The sequence below is a fragment of the Pongo abelii genome, chromosome 8 (assembly GCF_028885655.2).
Source record: "Pongo abelii isolate AG06213 chromosome 8, NHGRI_mPonAbe1-v2.0_pri, whole genome shotgun sequence".
NCBI classification, from domain to species: domain Eukaryota; kingdom Metazoa; phylum Chordata; class Mammalia; order Primates; family Hominidae; genus Pongo; species Pongo abelii.
Window position 1 is genome coordinate 103,533,072 of NC_071993.2, and position 22,177 is coordinate 103,555,248.

Consider the following 22,177-nt stretch of genomic DNA (forward strand, 5'->3'; position numbering starts at 1 on the left):
AGATATAAGCCACATTCTCCAGTATTCACCTCATTAGAAGGCCAATGCGCTATCCATTGCGCAACGCAGCCATCTAATATTCACCTTATTAGTGGTATTTTGGCTTCCCGTATGTTATATTCTTCTTTGTGTATCTCTTAATTGGTTTAAACCACATGCACAAAGAAGGAAGTTTTTGATTGCTCCTCTAAAACTCCCCATCACCCTTATGATTTCAAGCTCATACTTTAAATCACCATTAGCTAAATCTTTCAATCCACAGTCCTCAACACAGTGCCCTGCAAATGACAGATGCTCAATGTTTGTTGAACGAATTGGTGCACATAATCAATGTCTTAAAATATACTATTTACCTACCCGATGTTGAAAAAAGGACGGATCAAGATATTTGTCAAATCGATCTTCAAATTTCACATCTGACTTTTTCCATTTTACCTAAAAAAAAATTTTTCATTTGAAAATAAAGGCCAGTAAACAAATTAATAATCTGATGACAAAACTCTGAGCAAAATATAGATTTACACACACTTAGAATTAAAATTCACTAGAGAAACGGAGGAAAGTTACTTACAACATGAGAAGTGGAAACAGTTATGATAAAACTAATCAACTTTTCTGTTTATTGACAAAACTTAACAACTCTCCTCAGAGGGGTGATTTCAATTCTCAAGGACTGTTTACTTTTGTTGACTTACATATTATGACCTGATAAATGTGATATGAACTGAATTAGTATAAGCTCATATCACAAGTGTCTAAATCAATTAAAATAAGAATCTGTACATCTGCCTGGTGTGATTCTGTCCTGCACGGCTATTCTCTTGAGCAGAAATCATTTATCTCCGTCTGCCTTCTCTCCCACCTAAGTGCATGCTGCCACCCCATGGAAGATTCGATGGAAATGGACATGAGCCCCCTGAGGCCCCCGAACTATCTTTTCAGTTGTAAACTAAAGGCCAACAAAGATTATCACTTTAAGGTGGATAATGATGAAAATGAGCACCAATTATCTTTAAGAACGGTCAGTTTAGGGGCTGGTGCAAAGGATGAATTGCACATTGTTGAAGCAGAGGCAATGAATTATGAACGCGGTCCAATTAAATAACACGGGCACGTTTGAAAATGTGCCAACGGTTTCCCTTGGGGGCTTTGAAATCACACCACCAGTGCTTTTATGGTTGAAGTGTGGTTCAGGGCCAGCGCATATTAGTGGACAGCATTTAGTAGCTGTGGAGGAAGATGCAGAATCAGAAGATGAAGAGGAGGAGGTGAAACTCTTAAGGATATCTGGAAAGTGATCTGTCCCTGGAGGTGGTAGCAAGGTTCCACAGAAAAAAGTAAAACTTGCTGCTGATGAAGATGATGATGATGATGATGATGATTTTGATGAGGAAACTGAAGAAAAACCACCAGTGAAGAAATCTATACAAGATAATCCAGCCAAAAATGCACAAAAGTCAAATCAGAATGGAAAAGACTCAAAACCATCAACACTAAGATCAAAAGGATAAAAATCCTTCAAAAACAGGGAAAAAAAACTCCTAAAACACCAAAAGGACCTAGTTCTGTAGAAAACATTAAAGCAAAAATGCAAGCAAGTATAGAAAAAGTGCATTGAACCGTCCAGGGCACTACTGGTAAATTAAGCCCAAAGATCGGGAGAAAGGAAAAGGAGAGACAAATATAGTCCATACTGAGTATCACCAACAATCCAGACTGAAGTCTTCTATTTTAATCTCAATCTCCTTTTCTGATTTGCCACAGATGCCTCTTCAGGCTGGAAACAATCTCACTCTTGGTTCCCTAAAGCACTTTCTTCTGACTGCTGTGATTCAGTGAACCTTGCCCTTTGCTTTCTATTACTCGTGCATTCGCCTCTCCTCTGACCATGTTCTGAATCACCTTTGTATCTCCTTAGCTGCTCAATAAATATTTGAATGAATAAAAAAAAGAATCTGTAAATCTTGATATTTTTAGACTGCATTACTTTTATTACAACTATAAAATCTCTTCATTAAGTTTAGTTATACAAGGATTATTTGCATCAGGTACATATGCACAAGGCTTGAAAAACTTTCAAAATTGACTACTAGCAATGGACTCATTCCAGCTACGAGGCAATAACTGGCAGAGGCTACCTACACTGAGTTTCTCTCTCATTTCTACTATTTTTAAGCCTAAGAGAACAGAAATAGCCTGACAGTTGCTAAAAGGCCCTGACAAGCTCTCACTGTGCAGGAGTATATTATTCCAACTGACAGAGCAATCCATAATAAACTATATCTATCCAGCAACTTTCAATACAGCATCACTTCTATCTGCAACATTAAAAAGGAAAGGGAAACAACACGAAGTACTGCAATCTAAAAATGTAACCATAAAAATATGACTGGGTTAGTCTAATTACCCAGTTACAACAGTAAACTTGGCTGTACCAAATGGTTTAGGTCCAGCAAAGGCATAACTGGTATCTAATACTACAGACCTGAAGCAAATCCTCTCTTTGCTTTTAGGAGGCTTACTTAGGTACACTGAGAAAATATAGTTTTAATAATATTCTGTTGCATCCCATTTCAAGCTACATTTTCATTTACTAAAGTTCAAAGCCACAAATTGTTGACATCGGGTCACGAACACTACTTCCTACATTAAACTATTTGAATACTTACAGAATATGACATCTGGATTTTAGTATTTGGAACCAGTTTCACCTTTCCTTCACTAGTTAGATTAACATCAACAATTCGATTTCCATTAAAACCTATTTCAAGTTTTTTGTAGGTCCAAAGATAGTAATCTTCTCCATTTTCATCAGCCTCACCAACAATACCTACGAAAGAAAAAACACTTTATACAAGGTAATACCACTTAATATTTAAAATATCCTACAAGCTAAATGCTCATTAAGTTTGTTTTTTTTTGTTTTTATTTTTGTTTTTTTTCACCTCTGCCCTCTCTCCCTCCCTGGCCACTCTTGGCTCCCCCTTCACCTTCCACCATGATTGTTAAGTTTCCTGAGGTCTCCCCAGAAGCCGAGCAGATGCCGCTATGCTTCCAATATAGTCTGCAGATCCGTGAGCCAATTAAACTTCTTTTCTTTTTAAATTACGTAGTCTTAGGTACTTCTTTATAGTGGTGTTAGAATGGACTAATACAACTCCCTAACATCTCAAAATTTCAGGGAAGTGCTTACATCACCATCTGCCAAGGTTACCCAGCTATTAGTGGTCAAACCAAAATTAAAATCAAGGTTTCCAGACCCCTAGTCTAGTACTTTCTCTAATAACCTATGATCTATCCATTCCCAGTAAGATGTACACATGTATATATGGGTACCAAAACTTAACATGTCTCCTTTTTATACCTCAACTACTGGATCTGTCCCTGGGAAATCAGCAAAATAAAAGGAGTGGTGAAGATAAATGGTAATAAGGATACAGTTTAAAATTATCACTTCAATCACAATTTGGGATATTGGAAAAAAAAGATCGACAATGTTAGGGAAATATTATAGGTGGTAGCTGAGGATACATCTCTCATGCCCTCAGACTGCCAGCTATTTGTCCAATGTTCCCCACCCAAGCCTAAACAGTTCCCAATAGCTTTATAAGTTACTCCCCCTACACTTTAGTGAGTATTAGGGAAAAATATAATCATATTTATAAGATATTATTTATTAACCAAAGTGATTCTAATTGGTACAAATTCAAGGAGTATAGTTTTGTTTTGCTTGGGATTGTAGGGGGATAATGAAATCCTTCTTTTATCTTTATTTTTTATTGAAACAAGGTCTCACTCTGTCACCCAGGCTGGAGTGTAGTGACACAATCATAGCTTACTGCAGTCTCAAACTTCTGGGCTCAAACAATCCTCCTACCTCAGCCTCTAGAGTAGTCAGGACTACAGGCAAGTGCCACCACGCCTGGGTAAATGTTTTATTTTTTTGTAGAGATGAATCTCGTTATGTTGCCCAGTCTGGTCTCAAACTCCTGGCCTTGGCTTCTCAAAGTGCTGGTATTACAGGCGCCAGCCACCACACCAGCATGAAATCCTAATAACTAATTTTTTTTTTTTTTTTTTTTTTTTGAGACAGAGTCTCGCTCTGTTGCTCAGGCTGGATAGAGTGCAAGGGTGCAATCTTGGCTCACTGCAACCTCCACCTGCTGGGTTTAAGCAATTCTTGTGCCTCAGCCTCCCAAGTAGCTGGGACTATAGGTGTGCGCCACCATGCACAGCTAAATTTTTTGTATTTTTAGTAGAGACAGGGTTTCGCCATGCTGGCCATGGTGGTCTCGAACTCCTGGCCCCAAGTGATCCACCCACCTTGGCCACCCAAAGTGCTGGGATTACAGGCGTGAGCCACCGCACCCAGCCAATAATTAATTTCATTAAGGTTTATTTACCTATCTACTCTGAAAACCAGACTTTAGGGGTAAAGACATAATTATATCAAGTAAGAAGCTACTCTCTAAAAGGCATTTAAAAGACTCTGAAACCTTTACCCCACGAAAAGTCAGATACAAAGTTGTTTTTTTTTTTTTTTTTCTGACAAGGATTCTCCACGGTTCAGACATTCAAGGACATCCAAAAGTATTTCCCCAAACAGGGCATATTCTAAAATCCCAGGGCTATAATAAATTTAACACAGGAAAGCACAGTTGCCACTGTTGCTAACGAGCCCCACAGCTATGACTGAAAAAACCTAAAGCATGATGGCTTATCCCTATATAATCCCAGAACTTTGGGAGGCTGAAGCAAGTGGATTGTTTGAAGCCAGAAGTTTGAGATTAGTTGAGGCAATAAAGCAAGACACCTTGTCTCTACAAACACACCAAAAAAAAAAAAAAGAGCCAGGCGTGGTGGTGTACACCTGTAGTCCCAGTTGCTCAGGAGACCAAGAGAGAAGGATCACTTAAGCCCAGGAGTTTGAGGCTATAATGAGCTATGATGGCATCACTGCACAAACCTGTAAGCAAGGAAAAACAACAGGGAAGAAACCTGTTCTCTCAAATATGAAGGAGGCCCAAACCCATGGGTTTCCCTGAGCTACAGGCTCAGAAAAATCTTTAGTGAATATTCAGCACATCTTCCTATCACTGTCAGAGCGGATCAGAGAAATGTCTGTGTTACCATAATAGTAACTGCAGTCATTTATATGATATACTTACTCCATATACCTAATTAACATGCAACACAGTAATGATGATGCATATAATTATCTCTTGATATTAACTTTCTAAATTTCATCTTAGTATGATATTAAATGCTGATCTGATATGTTCAGACTTTGACAGTTTACTGCTCATGATGATAGTAATCTGCTAACAATTTTAAGCATTAGAAGAAACATTCATTATACATAACAACAGATTTCCAGAGACAAAAGAAAGAAACAATTAGAGAAAAATGTGATCAAACATATTGGCCATGACAGCTGGCTATGCTTTGCATTATAAATAATTTAATCAAGTCCAACATAAATGATTTTGGATTATTCATAAATTGGCATTAACTATTCCATAGCTCTTCTCCATTAATATGGATAAATAAGAGCAAAAACATAAACATTTTTTAGCAAAATAAGCCATTCAAGAAACTATCATATCAAGAAACCACACTACCACAGTACCAACACAAGAAAAAGACAGAATGAAACTTCAAAATCCTATTAGTCCCTTTAATTATATTTAAAAGAACAAATTAAGATATTAAAAAAATGGAAGCAGAAGAAATTTTTAGATTGTTCTAAGCACCTTCTCATTCTTGAATCTGAAAAGTTATACTATAAAAAAGTTATATTTTAGTCAAGTTTCATGTAACGCATGGCAATGTCAAAAATTCTTCAAGCAACAGGTGACCATAAAACTGGTATTAAAATCATTCTATAAAAAACGGTGAAAACACATTTACATCATGATCCAGTACACAATCACCTTAACAGAGTCATTATATAAATTCTGATTATGCAAATTTTCCCAAATCTTAAATACAACATACAATACTTACCCCATATTGGTAAATCATCTATGTACATCTGGTACCAGTAATGATTTTTTATGGCATATACAAATGCATCTCTCTTTTCTTTATCTAAATCAATTTCACAGTAAGTGGCTGGCATCACATCATCTGCACAAAATAAAAATTGCAAATTAGCCCACTAGTTTGCAAAATAGTTACTTTAAAAAAAAAAAAAAAACAAGGAAAAAGCCAACATTTTCTAAAGTTAAAACTTCCATTCACAATAGCTGAATCTGAGTGATAAATATGTGTGGGTTCAGTGTACTATTCCTCCCTTTTTTTGTGTATCTTTAAGACTTTATAATGAAAAAATTTTAATCATCTTTATTTTCAAACATTACCTAAGTGAAATCATCCCTTATATAAAGAAAATTATGCAAGAAAATTTATAAAGTAACTTTAAAATAAATTCATTTTAAAAACAAAAAAAGTTTAAACACATAACAAAGTTTTTATTTAATATATATATACAAAAGCTCAAGAATATGATCATAAACAGAGATAACCATTTCTAGCTATAAGATCTCTCTGAGATAAACATTGATTTTAACATTCTTGGAAAGACAAGTTACTGGAAGCCACAGATTCTATGAAAACACCCAGTGACTATTCATAAGCAGGAAGATTAAAAGGCAAAACTCTATTCAGCAAGCATCACTGTTTATAAATTGCCTTAAAGTCCCCTCAAGATGAGTCATTTTCCACCCCTGACTGCTTTCAAAAATACTGCTACTATAATTCTATTCAGATGGTTTCTAATGTACCTATGTTTTGTAACGTACCTATGTTTCTAATAAAACAAAAGAAAATCCAAAAAACCTACAAATACTAAACATGTCAATCAAAAGAAGTTGTTTTGGTATATTAAGCAATTAGAAAAAAATTAAGAAATCATTCTGAACAAGAACAAAAAAGCAAGTACAAGTTTGTTTTTAAGTTCTATACTATATTTGTACTATAATATTGGTTATTTGAAACATGAAATGCAATTTCTCTAAAGAAACATTATTAAACTTTTTATTGATCAAAAGTTCTTAAACATAAATTGTAGCTACATCATTTAGTGGCTCAAAGAAATAGCAATCTAATTTATAACTCAAGATGCCCAGCAGTATGTCTCCCCAATCCTTAACAGAGAGAGTAGCTTCCCATATTATAGACCAACCTAAAGTGGGTACCCCAAAACTACAACACCAAAGATGGCAGTAAACATTGAAGTCCCATGGAAGAATGTCAGGGAAATACTCTCTCACCCTCAAAGTATGGGAAGAAAATTAATTTGTCTCCAACAACAACTCCCACATAGATTTTCTTTCTGCCCAAGCCCTCCTAGGCAGCAAGGAATTTAGGATTTTCATGATGGCAACAACAAACAAACAAACAAACAAAAACTCTGAGGCTGACCAGTGAAGCAACAGAGGGTTAAAAAATGAGATTGCTCCAAAGGGTTTCTACAGCAGGAGCTAGAAAAACTGGCAGCAAGAGATCCCCAAATGGGATCTCCATGGAGTATGATAATGAACAAAGGCAGCAGGCAACTGCAGCTACAGAAGGGATATTCAGAACCAAAGGAAGGTCCAGGTTTAAGGGACAACAAATGGCCACAGTGGCAGTAGGGGACCTCACAGCTACCTCTGCAAAGCCATTGAATTCCTTGCCGTTAGAAACAAATATTCATTGATAATGGTCATTAACAATGTGGTAGATTTAAGTAGGAAGCTCTAAGATATATACAGTATGGCTTTTTTTTTTTTTTTTTTTTGAGACGAAGTTTCGCTCTTGTTGCCCAAGCTGGAGTGCAATGGTGTGATCTCGGCTCACTGCAACTTCCACCTGCCGGGTTCAAGCAATTCTCCCGCCTCAGCCTCCTGAGTTGCTGGGATTACAGGCATATGCCACCAGGCCTGACTAATTTTTTGTATTTTTAGTAGAAACGGGGTTTCACCATGTTAGCAGGCTGGTCTTGAACTCCTCATCTCAGGTGAACTGCCCGCCTCAGCCTCCCAAAGTGCTGGGATTACAGGCGTGAGCCACCGCACCCGGCCAATCTGTATAAAGCTTTTAAAAGATTCCTCAGAGTCTGGATTTTAGTCCAACTCTTTGTTTCCCAATTGATGTATCTGCCTCTACGCTCAAGCCAAACTCAATTCCCACACACCCTGTGCTCTCTTGGCCTCTAAACTTTTTTCCTCATGCTGTTAACTCTACCTAAAATGTCCAGTCTAAAATCCTCCCCATCCCCCAGTCCTTTCCTCCACAAAGGAATCCCTGACTCCCCACTCCCCACACTTCTCATACCCACTCCCATACCTCCCTTATGGCACGTAGGCCTGTACCATTTTCTACCTCATACCAGTACCTTGCTCCTCAAAAACACCATTAGGTCTTGAGTGCTTTGTCCATAACTGATTATATCCTTTTTATCTCCAGCCATGCCTGCTCTAGTACCCTGCACAGACTAGGCACTAATAAACAAAAAATTTTAAGAACATAATTTTCCATTTATTTGGCAACGGAAATCACTACACATATTAGGGTATGTACCTATACACGCATCTGTGTATGAATAGTGTCTATGTTTGTACAGAAGGAGAAAATGCCAATTTATAAACAAATGAAATTTTTGAACAGAGTCTCTCAGAAGGATTGACAAAGAGGTCTTGAAGAGTATCTTTAACTCATGTAAAGTCTAGAAACGAAGCGTGTTAAAAGGGAAAATCTATTACTATGACAGGCTATATAAAAAGGGTGTTGGTTGGTCATATCTTAATGAAATTCCTCTTCCAGGCAGGTAGACAAATACAAACATCACAAATAACTGAAGAGTCTCCGGCTGCCCAACTGAAACAGCATTTCCCTCAGGAGGGAGCCAATTTGAAGATAACTAATGCAATGTGTATGAATATGCCAAATCATTATTCAGCACTCTATAGATCTGGAAAACAATCTGAAAAATCTACCAGCATAAATCAGTGCTTTAAAATTATAATAGGCTATATCTTTCGAAGGTGAAACACACATCCATGAATTCTGAAAAAGATGCAATTAAGATTTTACTAATGTAAATAGTTCTTACCAGGGAAAAAAACAAAGTAGTAAAGTGGCAAATGTTAACCTTATTTTTCAAACAGAAAGCAAGGTTAGGTAGATTCTGGACACTATGCACTAATAATCTACCATCAATCCCCAATAAAACTCCAGGCTAACAGTTGAATAGGCAGTGAAAGCACTGAGAAAAGAAAGTAGTAATTATTCATCAGTTCTCTAAGAACACAGTATGCCATACTTTGTTTACTTTCTCTTTTGATAACATTACATTTGGAAAATGAGAAACAGTCTACCTCTAATTCAGCAGCACTTGGCAAAGTCTCTCTTCAAAGAAATCAATATATAAAAATTTATAGAGAAATGGGCAGAAAGGTGAGGTTTATTCTGAGCTCTAGTATCTAGTAGCTATGTGAATAAAAAGCAAGTTATTTAACTTCCATGAACCTCTCAGTTCCCTTAATAGAGACAGCATCTATGCTATCTCCTTCCCAGAGTTAAGAATTAAAAGCATCAGGCCAAGCGTGTTGGCTCACACCTGGAATCTCAGCACTTTAGGAGGCCCAAGGCAGACTGATCCCTTGAGCCCAGGAGTTCGAGACCAGTCTGAGCAACATGGCAAAACCTCATCTTTACAAAAACCAGAAAAATTAGCCAGGCATGGTGGTGTGTGCCTATAGTTTCAGCTACTCAGGAGGTTGAGCCCGGGGAGGTTGAGGCTGCAGTAAGCTGTGATGGGACCACTGCACTCCAGCCTGGGCGACAGTAAGACCCTGTCTCCAAAAAAAGAAAAAAGGATTGAAAGTGCCAATATATTCACAGAAAGTGTTCTTAAGTTTCCTTGGGCCTCACACCCCTTTGAGAATCCAATGAAAGTGATCTTTCCCTTGCCCACCCCCTGAAAATGCACATTCACATACAATTAAGGTAGAATTTCAGAGGGCCTGAAGACCCCAGAAACCAGAGCTCTTGGTTGAACTATGCATACCCAGAGCATACCATAGTGCTGGAATGCAGTAAGATACTCAATAACTGCTGAATTAACTAGAGGAAAACAAGAACTGGAAAAACTGATATATTCACGGTTAATTAAATAACTATATAAAGAGTATTGATTAACTGACCAACCTGACTAGCAGTATAAACAGTGTAATTTTTTCTAAATGACAGTTTGGCAACATGTGTCAACAACTGCCTTAAATATGTTTATAACCTTTGATTCACTAATTCTACTTCCAAGAATTCATCCTAATAACAGATTCAGAGACGTACTGAAATACTTATGTGCAATAGCAGAAAAAGAAAACCAAAGAAGGATGGAAGGAAGGATCAAAATATCAAACAACTAGAAAATGGGAGAAAAGGCCGGGTGCAATGGCTCACACCTGTAATCCCAGCACTTTGGGAGGCTGAGGCAGGCAAATCACGAGGTCAGGAGATTGAGACCATCCTGACCAACATGGTGAAACCCCGTCTCTACTAAAAATACAAAAATCAGCTGGGCGTGGTGGCACGTGCCTGTAATCCCAGCTACTTGGGAGGCTGAGGCAGGAGAATCGCTTGAGGTTGCAGTGAGCCAAGATCACACCACTGCACTGCACTCCAGCCTGGCGACAGAGCGAGACTCCGTCTCAAAAAAAAGAAAGAAAATGGGGGAAAAAAACCACAGTATCCAAGTTACACGAGACTATGTAGGCACATTTAAATGAGTAATTAACAGTATGGGGACAAGCGCATAAAATGTCAAGAGAACAAAAGCAGAACAAAAACTACATATAACTTACTAAATGTGTTAGAATGTGCTTGAAACAGTGTCTGGCACATAATATGCACTATATAAGGATTTGTTAAATAAACTTTAAAAAACATATATAGAATGAACTCAACTTTTACATATGTAAAACAATGTGGATAAACACAAACACAGAAGGACTGAAGAAAATACAACAAAATGTCAATGGTAATTATATCCAGGTTTATATTTTCTTGTAGTTACTAAATTGTGTATTTGAACTTGTATCACTGTTAAAATCAGAAAAATATATATGCATATACATTCCTTTAAAAAACAAAAAACAGAGATGCCCATATTTATCAAATCTGCAGTTAGTACAAAGTATAAGAAATCGGTAATAAGAATTGACAAATTTCAGATTCAAATTATTTGGTCTGGCTAAAACACTTCGGTTGAAACCAACAGGACAAAATATTGTACCAAGTTCCCAGACTTCCACTTACAAACAAGGCAGATTTAACCACAAGTATATTTCTTCTCTCTCCTAAAACCCATCAAAACGTCAGTGAAGGAATAAAAAGTATGCTAAGTCCACAAAGACAAAGAGAAGAGACGACAGTGGGAAAAAAAATATATATATATTTGTATATATAAATATACAAATATATATATATTTGTATATATAAATATATATACAAATATATATTTATATATACAAATATATATAAATATATATACAAATATATATAAATATAAATATATATACAAATATATATAAATATAAATATATATAAATATATAAATATATATATTTATAAATATATATATAAATATATATTTTATATATATATTTATAAATACATATAATTATAAATATATACATAAATATATAAAAATATAAATATATATAAATATATAAATATATATAAATATATAAATATATATAAATATATAAATATAAATATATAAATATATATAAATATATAAATATAAATATATAAATATATATAAATATATAAATATAAATATATAAATATATATAAATATATAAATATATATATATAAATATATATAAATATATAAATATATATATATGTTTTTGAAGTGGAGTTTTGCTCTTGTTGCGCAGGCTGGAGTGCAGTGGCACAATCTTGGCTCACTGCAACCTCTGCCTCCTAGATTCAAGCAATTCTCCTGCCTCGGCTTCCCGAGTAGCTGGGATTATTACAGGTCCCCGGCTAATTTTTGTATTTTTTTGGTAGAGACAGGGTTTCACCACGTTGGCCAAGCTGGTCTCGAACTCCTGACCTCAAGTGATCCACCCGCCTCGGCCTCCCAAAGTGCTGGGATTACAGGCCATGAGCCACCGTGCCCGGCCGTGGGAAAAAGATTTTAACAAATTTTTAGGAAATGGAAAACAGTTGTAAGATGACAAACTACTAATAAAGCAGGAAAAACATAACAGGAGAGTGATGCCTGTAAGGGAGGGAACTGGTGTCACAGAACCCAAGAGACACTCAGGACTTGGAGGCACTACAGACCTCAAAAGCTAGGGGGACCGATGTAGGACTGAACACAAAGGGAACTGTATTAAAATATTAAGTATGTACATAAACGGGTTGGATGGCCAGGTCCCCTCCTCTACCCTTCATACAGCTAGACACATACTGTACCCTCAACTTATCCCTGTAGTAGACCAGTGGCACCTTCCTCTAGAGAACTTAAACCAGAGGGGCTCCAGAATCAGGGACAGCAGGAATAGCAGAAGCTAGGGACTGAAAACAGCATGGGGGATTACCTGAAGTAAACATCTTCCGGCTGAATAAGTAAACCTGCCATCCCCCCACTCCCTTTTCCTCACCCTTTGGCAATCAGGCCTATATTCCCCAGGCAGATATATGGAGGGAAATACTGCATAGTGAAGATAAGAACAGCCAAGATTGAGAATCACTGAACTAAAAATACATAAGGCTCTAAACAGCCCTTGGCATCTCTTCCTATCTGCAGTACTCTCAACTTAACAATTAACTCTAAAGAAAAAAATACTTGTAAAATAATTTCAGCCCTCTGTTAAGTTGGGAAATTCAAGGAAGAAAAAAATTCAAGGGAAGATCAATAAAATAAACAGAAAGAAGGAGTCCTGTAGAAGTCACTGATTTTTCCACAATTAACACACTTCATTATACTGCAGAAAATTCTCAAATGGGGGAAGGGGCAGGACGGGTGGGTGGTGATCTCTTCTAGTTAAGAATTACTATTCCAGATCATCTAATGTTCATAATGAACCAATTATTGTAACAACAAGTAGGCACAAACTGTCTGGGTGCTAGACAATTTATTAAAAGCATACTATGTCTTAACAGCTAAGGGTGCAATGGTGAACAAGAGTGCTACTATAATAGGCTAGTACAGCAGTGTGGGGATAAAGCAAAGTCTATAATCAATAAACTAACATTTCATAATCGCAAATAACAAAATCAAGTTGGAGCTACAGACCCATGCTATGTGCTATTAGTATTCCTAATTACCACTTTTCGAATATAAACTATATACCAGGAACTTTGATAAATGCTCTACATGCATTCTCATTTAAACCTGACACTTCTATCAAATACATATTATTTCCCACACTCGACAGATAAGCAATACGAGATCAAAGAGGTTGAATAATTTGCCCATGACCACACAGGTAAGCAGAGGCAGAGCTGGATGCATCAAGTCTCTCTGACCCTAAAGCACATCTTCTTTCCACACTATGACGGCAAGGTTCGAAGAGGTACCCTCTAAAACTGGAGGGTACTGAATTCAAACCAGGTTCAAGGATGCCTAACCTAAGTCAGCCCTTCTACATTTAATGCATTTTCTTAAAATGGTCTCAATTTAGCATTTTTGTCTAGTGCTAGAATATAAGATTATTAGCAAGAAAAAGTTGTGTATAAAATCTTAAGTGAGAGGCATCCTGTATTAGAGTTAGACTATCATTAGTTCCTTTAAATAGTCTCTTTAGTAATCTTCATTTCACAAAACGATACCAATCCATGGAGCCTGACACAATCTAATAGGTTAAAAAAAGATGTGTGTGTATGTATATGTAAACACGTATGTATGTGTACATATAGTTTTCTCTGGTTTCACATTTCCAAAATTTTGTTTTATTTGAATATGCCTTCAGAAGAATCTTTAAAAGTCAAATATTCAAGAGATGAAAGATTAAGAATACATGGTAAATATTCCTATAGTTCACAGGAGACATAATGTTCCAGTTTCTATTATTAGTATGCTATGATACACCATGGATAAATCACTTTATCTCTGGGCTTCTGGGAGAGGGAATTGGATGACACAATTTCAAAGGTGCATCCTATTTTTTAAATGTTTGGCTAAGTGACAATCTACAACACTTTTCAAAGCATGATCGACTTTATCTTTGAACACAGCAAGCAAAGAGCTACAGTAGAGGGAGAAGATAAATCTAATCAGTATCTACTACTTCATCTGGACCACTTAATTTAGCAGCTTCTTTAGCAGCATATCCATGCTGGAGGTGGAAACTTGGTAAGACCCTTAGGAATCACCAACTCTCAGAGAATAACACTTGGCCAGCTTTTCTTTTTTTAATCTAAAAGTGCTTAGCTTAGTCTGAAAAGAAAATAAATCCCACTTCTTTACCCATGAAAACCATATTCCTCTATTTAAATAATCTCTCCATCTCAGCCTCTAGGAACTAATAAAAGGGGGTTTAAGATTGCCGAATAAGGCACTGGTACCAAAACAGATACATAGACCAATGGAACAGAACAGAACCCTCAGAAATAATACCACACATCTACAACCATCTGATCTTTGAGAAACCTGACAAAAACAAGCAATGAGGAAAGGATTCCCTATTTAATAGGGGGTGTTGGGAAAACTGGCTAGCCATATGCAGAAAACTGAAACTGGACCCCTTCCTTACACCTTAAGCAAAAATTAACTCGAGATGGATTAAAGACTTAAATGTAAGACCTAAAACCATAAAAATCCTAGAAGAAAACCTAGGCAATACCATTAAGGACATAGACATGGGCAGACTTCATGTCTAAAGCACCAAAAGCAATGGCAATAAAAGCCAAAATAGACAAAAGGGATCTAATTAAACTAAAGAGCTTCTGCATAGCAAAAGAAACTATCATCAAAGCGAACAGGCAACCTACAGAATGGGAGAAAATTTTTGCAATCTATCCATCTGACAAAGGGCTAATATCCAGAATCTACAAAGAACTTAAACAAATTTACAAGAAAAAAAACAAACAACCCCATCAAAAAGTGGGCGAAGAATATGAACAGACGCTTCTCAAAAGAAGACATTTATGCAGCCAATGAACATACAAAAAAAAGCTCATCATCACCGGTCACTAGAGAAATGCGATTCAAAACTACAATGAGCTACTACCTTATACCAGTTAGAATGGCGATCATTAAAAAATCAGGAAACAACAGATGCTGGAGAGGATGGGAGAAACAGGAACGCTTTTACACTGTTGGTGGGAGTGTAAATTAGTTCAACCATTGTGGAAGACAGTGTGGCAACTCCTCAAGGATCTAGAACTAGAAATACCATTTGACCCAGCAATCCCATTACTGGGCATACAACCAAAAAACTATAAATCATTCTACTATAAAGATACATGCACACGTATGTTTACTGCTGCACTATTCACAACAGCAAAGACTTGGAACCAACCCAAATGTCCATCAATGATAGAATGGATAAAGAAAATGTGGCACATATATACCATGGAATACTATGCAGCCATAGAAAAGGATGAGTTAACATCCTTTGCAGGGACATGGATGAAGCTGGAAACCATCATTCTCAGCAAACTAACACAAGAACAGAAAACCAAACACCTCATGTTCTCACTCGTAAGTGGGAATTGAACAATGAGAACACATGGACACAGGGAAGGGAACATCACACACCGGGCCCTGTCAGAGGGTGGGGGACTAGGGGAGGGATAGCATTAGGAGAAATACCTAACGTAGGTGACGGGTTGATGGGTGCAGCAAACCACCATGGCACGTGTATTCCTATGTATCAAAACTGCACGTTCTGCACAAGTACCCCATATCTTAAAGTATTAAAAAAAAAAAAAAAAAGATTGCTGAATTAAGTACTCTTCTTTAGTAAATATAGATGAGGATCTCAAAAACTAATGAAATCTGTACACAGTAGCAAAGTAGGATTCAGGAGTTCTGCCTATTCTCTCTTGTTGGTTCCCCTTTAATAAACTAGAAATATACACCAAATATGGAAAAAGAGAAAGTAGATGATTATATATAGTACCAAATCTCAAAGATCACATTTTCTAGTTTAAGTTTTCTTGTTATTTGTGACTAAATACTTAAATTACCTAATTAAATTAAAACACAAGCCTCAAAGGTATGTTTACAGTGATTCATAAAATTACAGGCCACGCCACTGTGGTTTAAATTTACAACTTAATTTTATAATTAAGCCCCAAAGACTATAAACGGGGGGATGGGGAGGGGGGAGAATGTAAATAGATACAGTATACCTATTTTCAACAATAACTGAGCAATTTTTAAAACAAGAATAAAATTTAACAACTCGAAATTAAAGTAACATTATCTTTGAAATCTCATTGACATTCTTCTCCCCAAAGTACTAAAATAATAACATCTTTAGTACTAAAAATACCAGAAGTCAGTTACTATTCATATTACACATGGAGACAATGAAGTCAAAACTGCAGTAAACAATTTTACTAAAATGAATACAGTACCAAAAAAAAAAAAAAAAAAGAGGAGGATTAAAATCCAAAGCTCCTGTTTACAGGATCCATGATGTATTCAAAAACCAAGACACCTAATCAAAGATCCTGCAAAAATTCAATTACTCAAGCTTCCGTTCACCATGCTAAAAATGCCTGTGCAGGAAATACACTCTCTGACAAACTTCACAGGGAAAAATGAAAGTATAAACACACTCAAAGGACCTGATAAATGGATACCTGCATAATAACTAGATAAGATGAAGTATTTTCCCCAAATTTAACAAGTCTTTGACTTAAAATTTAAATATCCTATAGGTATTAACAGGATAAATTAATACAACACTGATAAATAATACATGCTAAGCCTGTGGTACAAGTTTGAATTTGAGGCTTCACACAAGAATTTTAAGTATCCACGCATCCCATTACAGCCTCAGACCTCCAGAAATTACTTTGTTAAATATCTATGGAGGTCTTCCCGGGCCACATGTGTCTAATCAATAGGGGTTTACTAGAGAACACTTTTCAGAAGGAAGTATGTGAAGGAAATACAATTTTATTAACAATTATCTATTTTATTATCTTATAAATATTCAAAGGAAATCTTTGTTAATTACTAATATACTTTCCTAAATGCAATATACCTCATTTACAGACTAAAACACACTTTAGAGTCTAAAGTAGTGGTTCTCAACTGGCGGCAATTAGCAATGTCTGGTGACTTTTTTGGTTTTCACAACCGGAAGGTGCTACTGGCATCTGGGGGTACAGGCCAGGGACTCTGCCAGACATCCTAACATGTACATAACAGCTCCATACAACAAAGAATTATCCAACACCAGTGTCAATAGTGCCAAAATATGAAACCCTTGTCTACAATCCGAATTGCACTGTAAGGACTATTAAGGTTTACTTACCTTTAAATTTAATATCCAGACCACTAAATTCCAATTCAACCCCTTGAAGTGCTTCTCCCAGAGTTTCATGGTAATGACTGATACTTTTTTTTGACCCCACACAGAATGGAAGTGAAAAGTACTTATATGTTTCTTGACGATTATGGTAGGGCCCAACAGTATTCATCCATAAGACAACTTCCTCTTTATCTTGATACTGAAACAAGAAAAGCAAACAAGAATTAAAAAAAAAAAAAAAAAAAAAACTAATTCAAATTAAGGGAATATTTGTTATGTGTTCTAAACAAAAGTGCATCATCTCTGTTCAGGAAGCTATAAAATAAAATACTGGAAGCTTAATCCGATGATGAATGTCCACATCTTAAAAATGAAACTTTGTGAATTTTAAAATTATATCCTCTGATTGTAGTCTCAGGCAGATACACCTTTCCCAAACTTTGTTTTATAGAAGACAGTGTTTAAGCCCAATAGCTCATAAGAGTATGTCTATTATTTACATTTATACTATCAAATAATGGCAAACCTGCAACCAGCATGATTCACCATGCTAATATAGACAAGGAAGGACGAAACAAAATCAAGTTTATCCAGAACCTCATGTTAATCAATTAAAAAAAAAAAAAAAAACTAATGTTGCCAGCAAGCATAAATAAAATTTCATCTCCTTGTGAGACTTTCACACAGCCACTGGTCAAAGTACTACAGAGGACAGAAATGACCAAACACAAGGAAGAAGACTGCTATAGAACCTCCACAAGTCCATTCAAGCCAACATTCTATCTTGTTAGCAGCCTGAAAGACATGCACTATATGCATATTTCTTTGAATAAGTAATTACGGAACTACATATCAGTGAATATTATACATGGCTAAATCTGAAGTGTGGTCAATAACGACTTTGAGTAGTTCCAAGGTACAAGTGGGAGGCCTGTCAAAGATTTCTAAGATCTCGACAAGTTTAAAGTTCCAATGATTCTATGGAAACTGATTACCATGGTAATTTTAAAACTAATAATTCTAAGTAGTAATATAAATTAAAGACAACATTGGATGCATTTAAATCAACTAATAGTGCAGACATTAATTCACTGAACAATTACTTACTAAGTGCTTAGCATGTGAAACAACTGTGTTTATAACTGAGGATACAGCTTTGAACAAGATGTGTTCCCTGCCCTACTGGGGGAAAGATGGGCATTAAACAAGCAATAATAATAAGGTAGGTTGCTATGGAGCACATAATAGAAGAAGTTATCCAACTGGCCCACTATGAAATCCTTATCTCCAGTCCTCCATCTAAAACTAGTTAATAAATAAACATTTTCAATCAAAACCTAACATCTCCAAAACCAAACTCACCTACCCAAATCCAATTCCCCCAGCTTCATTTTTCTAATGGTACTACCATTCTCTCAGACATGGAGACTCAAACCCCAAATCTCTCTGCACTCTAGGGAACCCAAAAACATTAACTTGTATGTTCTTACCAAAAACATCTGCCTTTTTCTTTTGATTCACACGATTATCACCCTAAGACTTAGACCTAGTCATCTCATTTTCAAACATAAATGCCTCACTGTTCATGTAAGACAACAGCCAGGTCATTAAGGAAATAACAAATGATCTCACCTTTTGAACACATGTGACAGGTACCAAGTATCGCATTAGGTATTAAGAATATAAAAGTAAGTAAAATACTGTCGTTTCCTTAAGAAGTTCATAATCCACAGTGGAATCAGACAAGTAAATGATTAACAAAGAAAAAGTAAGTATTATAATTAAGGTAATAAAGGGCTATTGTAGCAACAATAAAGGAATGATTAAATTCACTTTGGCAGAGAAGGTCAGGACGAATAACAATTTGGAAAATCATAAGCTGTTTCAAGGGAGTTCAGAAAAACAACTGTAGATAATCTTCACATAGGAAGTAATGAATGAAAGGTCTAAATGTTAATGTATCTGTATATCTGCATTCATTACTATTCTTTTTATTTGGGGAGACTGACAAATTTATGTATGCCCCCACTCTTCCATCCAATGCTCATGGCCACACAATACTAATCAACCAAGTTACTCCTTTCTGCTGAACATAGATATTGCCTCAGAGTTCTCAAAACAGTGCTCTAAACCAACCACTACCAACTAATGAGAGTTGGTATTAGAATTAAAACTTGTTCATAGCCGGGTACGGTGACTCACACCTGTAATCCCAGGACCTTGGGACGCCAAGGCAGGCAGATCACTTAAGGTTAGGAGTTTGAAATCAGCCTGGCCAACATGGTGAAACCCTGTCTCTACTTAAAATACAAATATCAGCAGGGTGTAGTGGCACACGCCAGTAATCCCAGCTACTTGGGAGGCTGAGGCAGGAGAATCACTTGAACCTGGGAGGTGGAGGTTGCAGTGAGCCTGAGATTGCGCCACTGCACTCCAGTCTGGGTGACAGGGCGAGACTCAGTCTCACAAAAAGAACCTATTCACCAAGGCAAATAGATATTTAATAAATATGATGGGAAAACACTGAAGAAATGCTGAAATGTAAAGTTCATTGGCAACTTGGTAAAAGAAGCTTGAAGTATGTGAAATGATTGATACGTACCCTGACTGTAAGAGTATCTTTTCAGAAAAATAAGGGGAGGTAACATAATTCATCTATTTAAGAGCAGAATGTTGAATGAGACGACCTATTAAAGAGCACCTTGCCATTAACCCTGCTGAGTCTGCAGAAATGTTATAAATGTAACTTGTGAAAATAAGCACAAAAATACTTTTTATATAAATTCCAATACTTTTCCTTTAAAAATAGACAACTTTTTTTAAAATAAATACCTTTAAAAATAGGGCATCCATTTATTTTATACAAATTAAAACATAAGGACTAAAATAATTTAAGGGTCCCAGTCGATGTTAAACCACATATTCCGAAGTTACTCATTTTAAACATTTAGGAACCCTTAACAGAGTGGTAGAGTTGTGATGTGATGCCAGTACTGTAACAAAATTTATAACATTTTGTAGTCTAAGATTCTTTCTGGGAAGAGGACTGAAACGGTAATTAGAAATTCACATACTGAGGGTTTAGGGTGAATAGCAAGGCAAAAATAATGCTTTTTTTCTTTTGTTTTGCTCCTTATTATGCAGACTGTGGTTTAGTACAATGAACTTAAAATGTTTACTTTTCATCGCAGCCCTTGATTGTCCCTGAGAATAAGTGCTTCCAAGACAAGATCAAGAAGAGTTCTCTCTCAAAAGAAAATGTTTTAAAATATTTTGAAATTAAAAAATACCAAAAGACTTCACACAACTTCTGAAGGAGAAAACAAAACAAATAAAAACCTTTCCTTTCCCTAAAGCTTTGATAAAGCCCCTGAGCTCCACAGTCTGTGGGAAGAGAGTGCTAGGCCCAGAAGAAGGTGGGGTGGAGTCACAGAAGCACAGCAGTGAATCAGGGGATCCCTAAGCACGATAATAATCCCTTTCAACTGAGGCTTCCCTGGGAAACGGCCAAGTGAGAGGAGGCCAATTCAGGCTACCGGCATTCTTCACCTACTTATTTTCCAGCTCTCAGAAGAATCTCACTGCTACACTTATGTCGTCCGCGCTGGCCAAAACGGTTTATGATATTGTCTTCCTCCCTTTTATGCCTCATCTTTTTGTGTGTGTGTGTGTGAGACGGAGTCTTGCTCTGTCACCCAGGCTGCAGTGCAGTGGTGCGATCTCGGCTCACTGAAAACTCCGCCTCCCAGGTTCAAGCCATTCTCCTGCCTCAGCCTCCTGAGTAGCTGGGACTACAGGCGCCCACCACCACGCCCAGCTAATTTTTTGTATTTTTTAGTAGAGACGGGGTTTCACCATGTTAGCCAGGATGGTCTCGATCTCCTGACCTCGTGATCTGCCCGCCTTGGCCTCCCAAAGTGCTGGGATTACAGGCGTGAGCCACTGCGTCCGGCCCCGCTTCATCTTCTTTCTTTTGTCATTCCCCTAAATTTAGAATGCCCTCTTTTCTCCACTTAGCCAAATTCTACTAATCCTTCCGAAATGCTCAAATCCTCCTTTTTCAAATCCTCAGGTAAAGCCTTAACTCACCAAACCCTAACATGACATATCTCACCATTTTTGTAATAATAACATCACTAGCTAACAATAAATACATACTATGAGCTAGGTATAGTTCTAAGGTCTTTATATGAACATTTAAATAATCGTCTCAAAATTCTATAAAATAGGTCCTATTATTTCCCTATTTTACAGACTAAAAACAAAAACAAAACTAAAGAACAGAGATGTTAAGTAATTTGTCCAAACCAATCAGCATCAAGTTTAAAAGGTTAGTATTTTTGCTAATCCCTAGTCAGCTTCATTCATTAAAGAGCAAAAAACTAAATCAAGGAAATATGAAAACAGTGCCAGGTGTACAAAGCAACTAAAGACAGTCCTGAACACCGAATAACTTTTCCATGTGAGCCTTTAATCTGCCTGAAAGAAAAAAACCTTCTAAGAAGCTATTTGCACTCTAATCTCAAAAGGAATGACCTTTATTCTCAAGAAGTCACCAATGTTGGGCCCCTCTTATTTAAATACTGTTTATGTGTTGGGGGGGTACCAAAGTTTTCCTCCCTGACAGAGGTAATGAATTAATTATTCTCAGGAGAAATGCTTTAGAAGATAATATGCTTACGTGG

At 36.6% G+C, this 22,177-nt stretch overlaps 1 protein-coding gene and 1 pseudogene across 1 annotated transcript in view; one reads left to right on the top strand and one right to left on the bottom strand.

Annotated features, from left to right (window-relative positions):
* Positions 1-22,177, bottom strand: part of TM9SF3 (transmembrane 9 superfamily member 3) — a 67,762-nt gene that overhangs the window by 39,864 nt on the left and 5,721 nt on the right. Inside the window, exons 2-5 of the mRNA XM_002821029.5 lie at positions 17,496-17,691; positions 6,007-6,129; positions 2,670-2,830; positions 358-435 (exon numbers count right to left, since the gene is read on the bottom strand). Coding sequence (XP_002821075.1) covers positions 358-435; positions 2,670-2,830; positions 6,007-6,129; positions 17,496-17,691 — 558 coding nt within the window. The remainder of the gene's footprint in view (positions 1-357; positions 436-2,669; positions 2,831-6,006; positions 6,130-17,495; positions 17,692-22,177) is intronic.
* Positions 884-1,629, top strand: LOC103891706 (nucleophosmin-like; annotated as a pseudogene).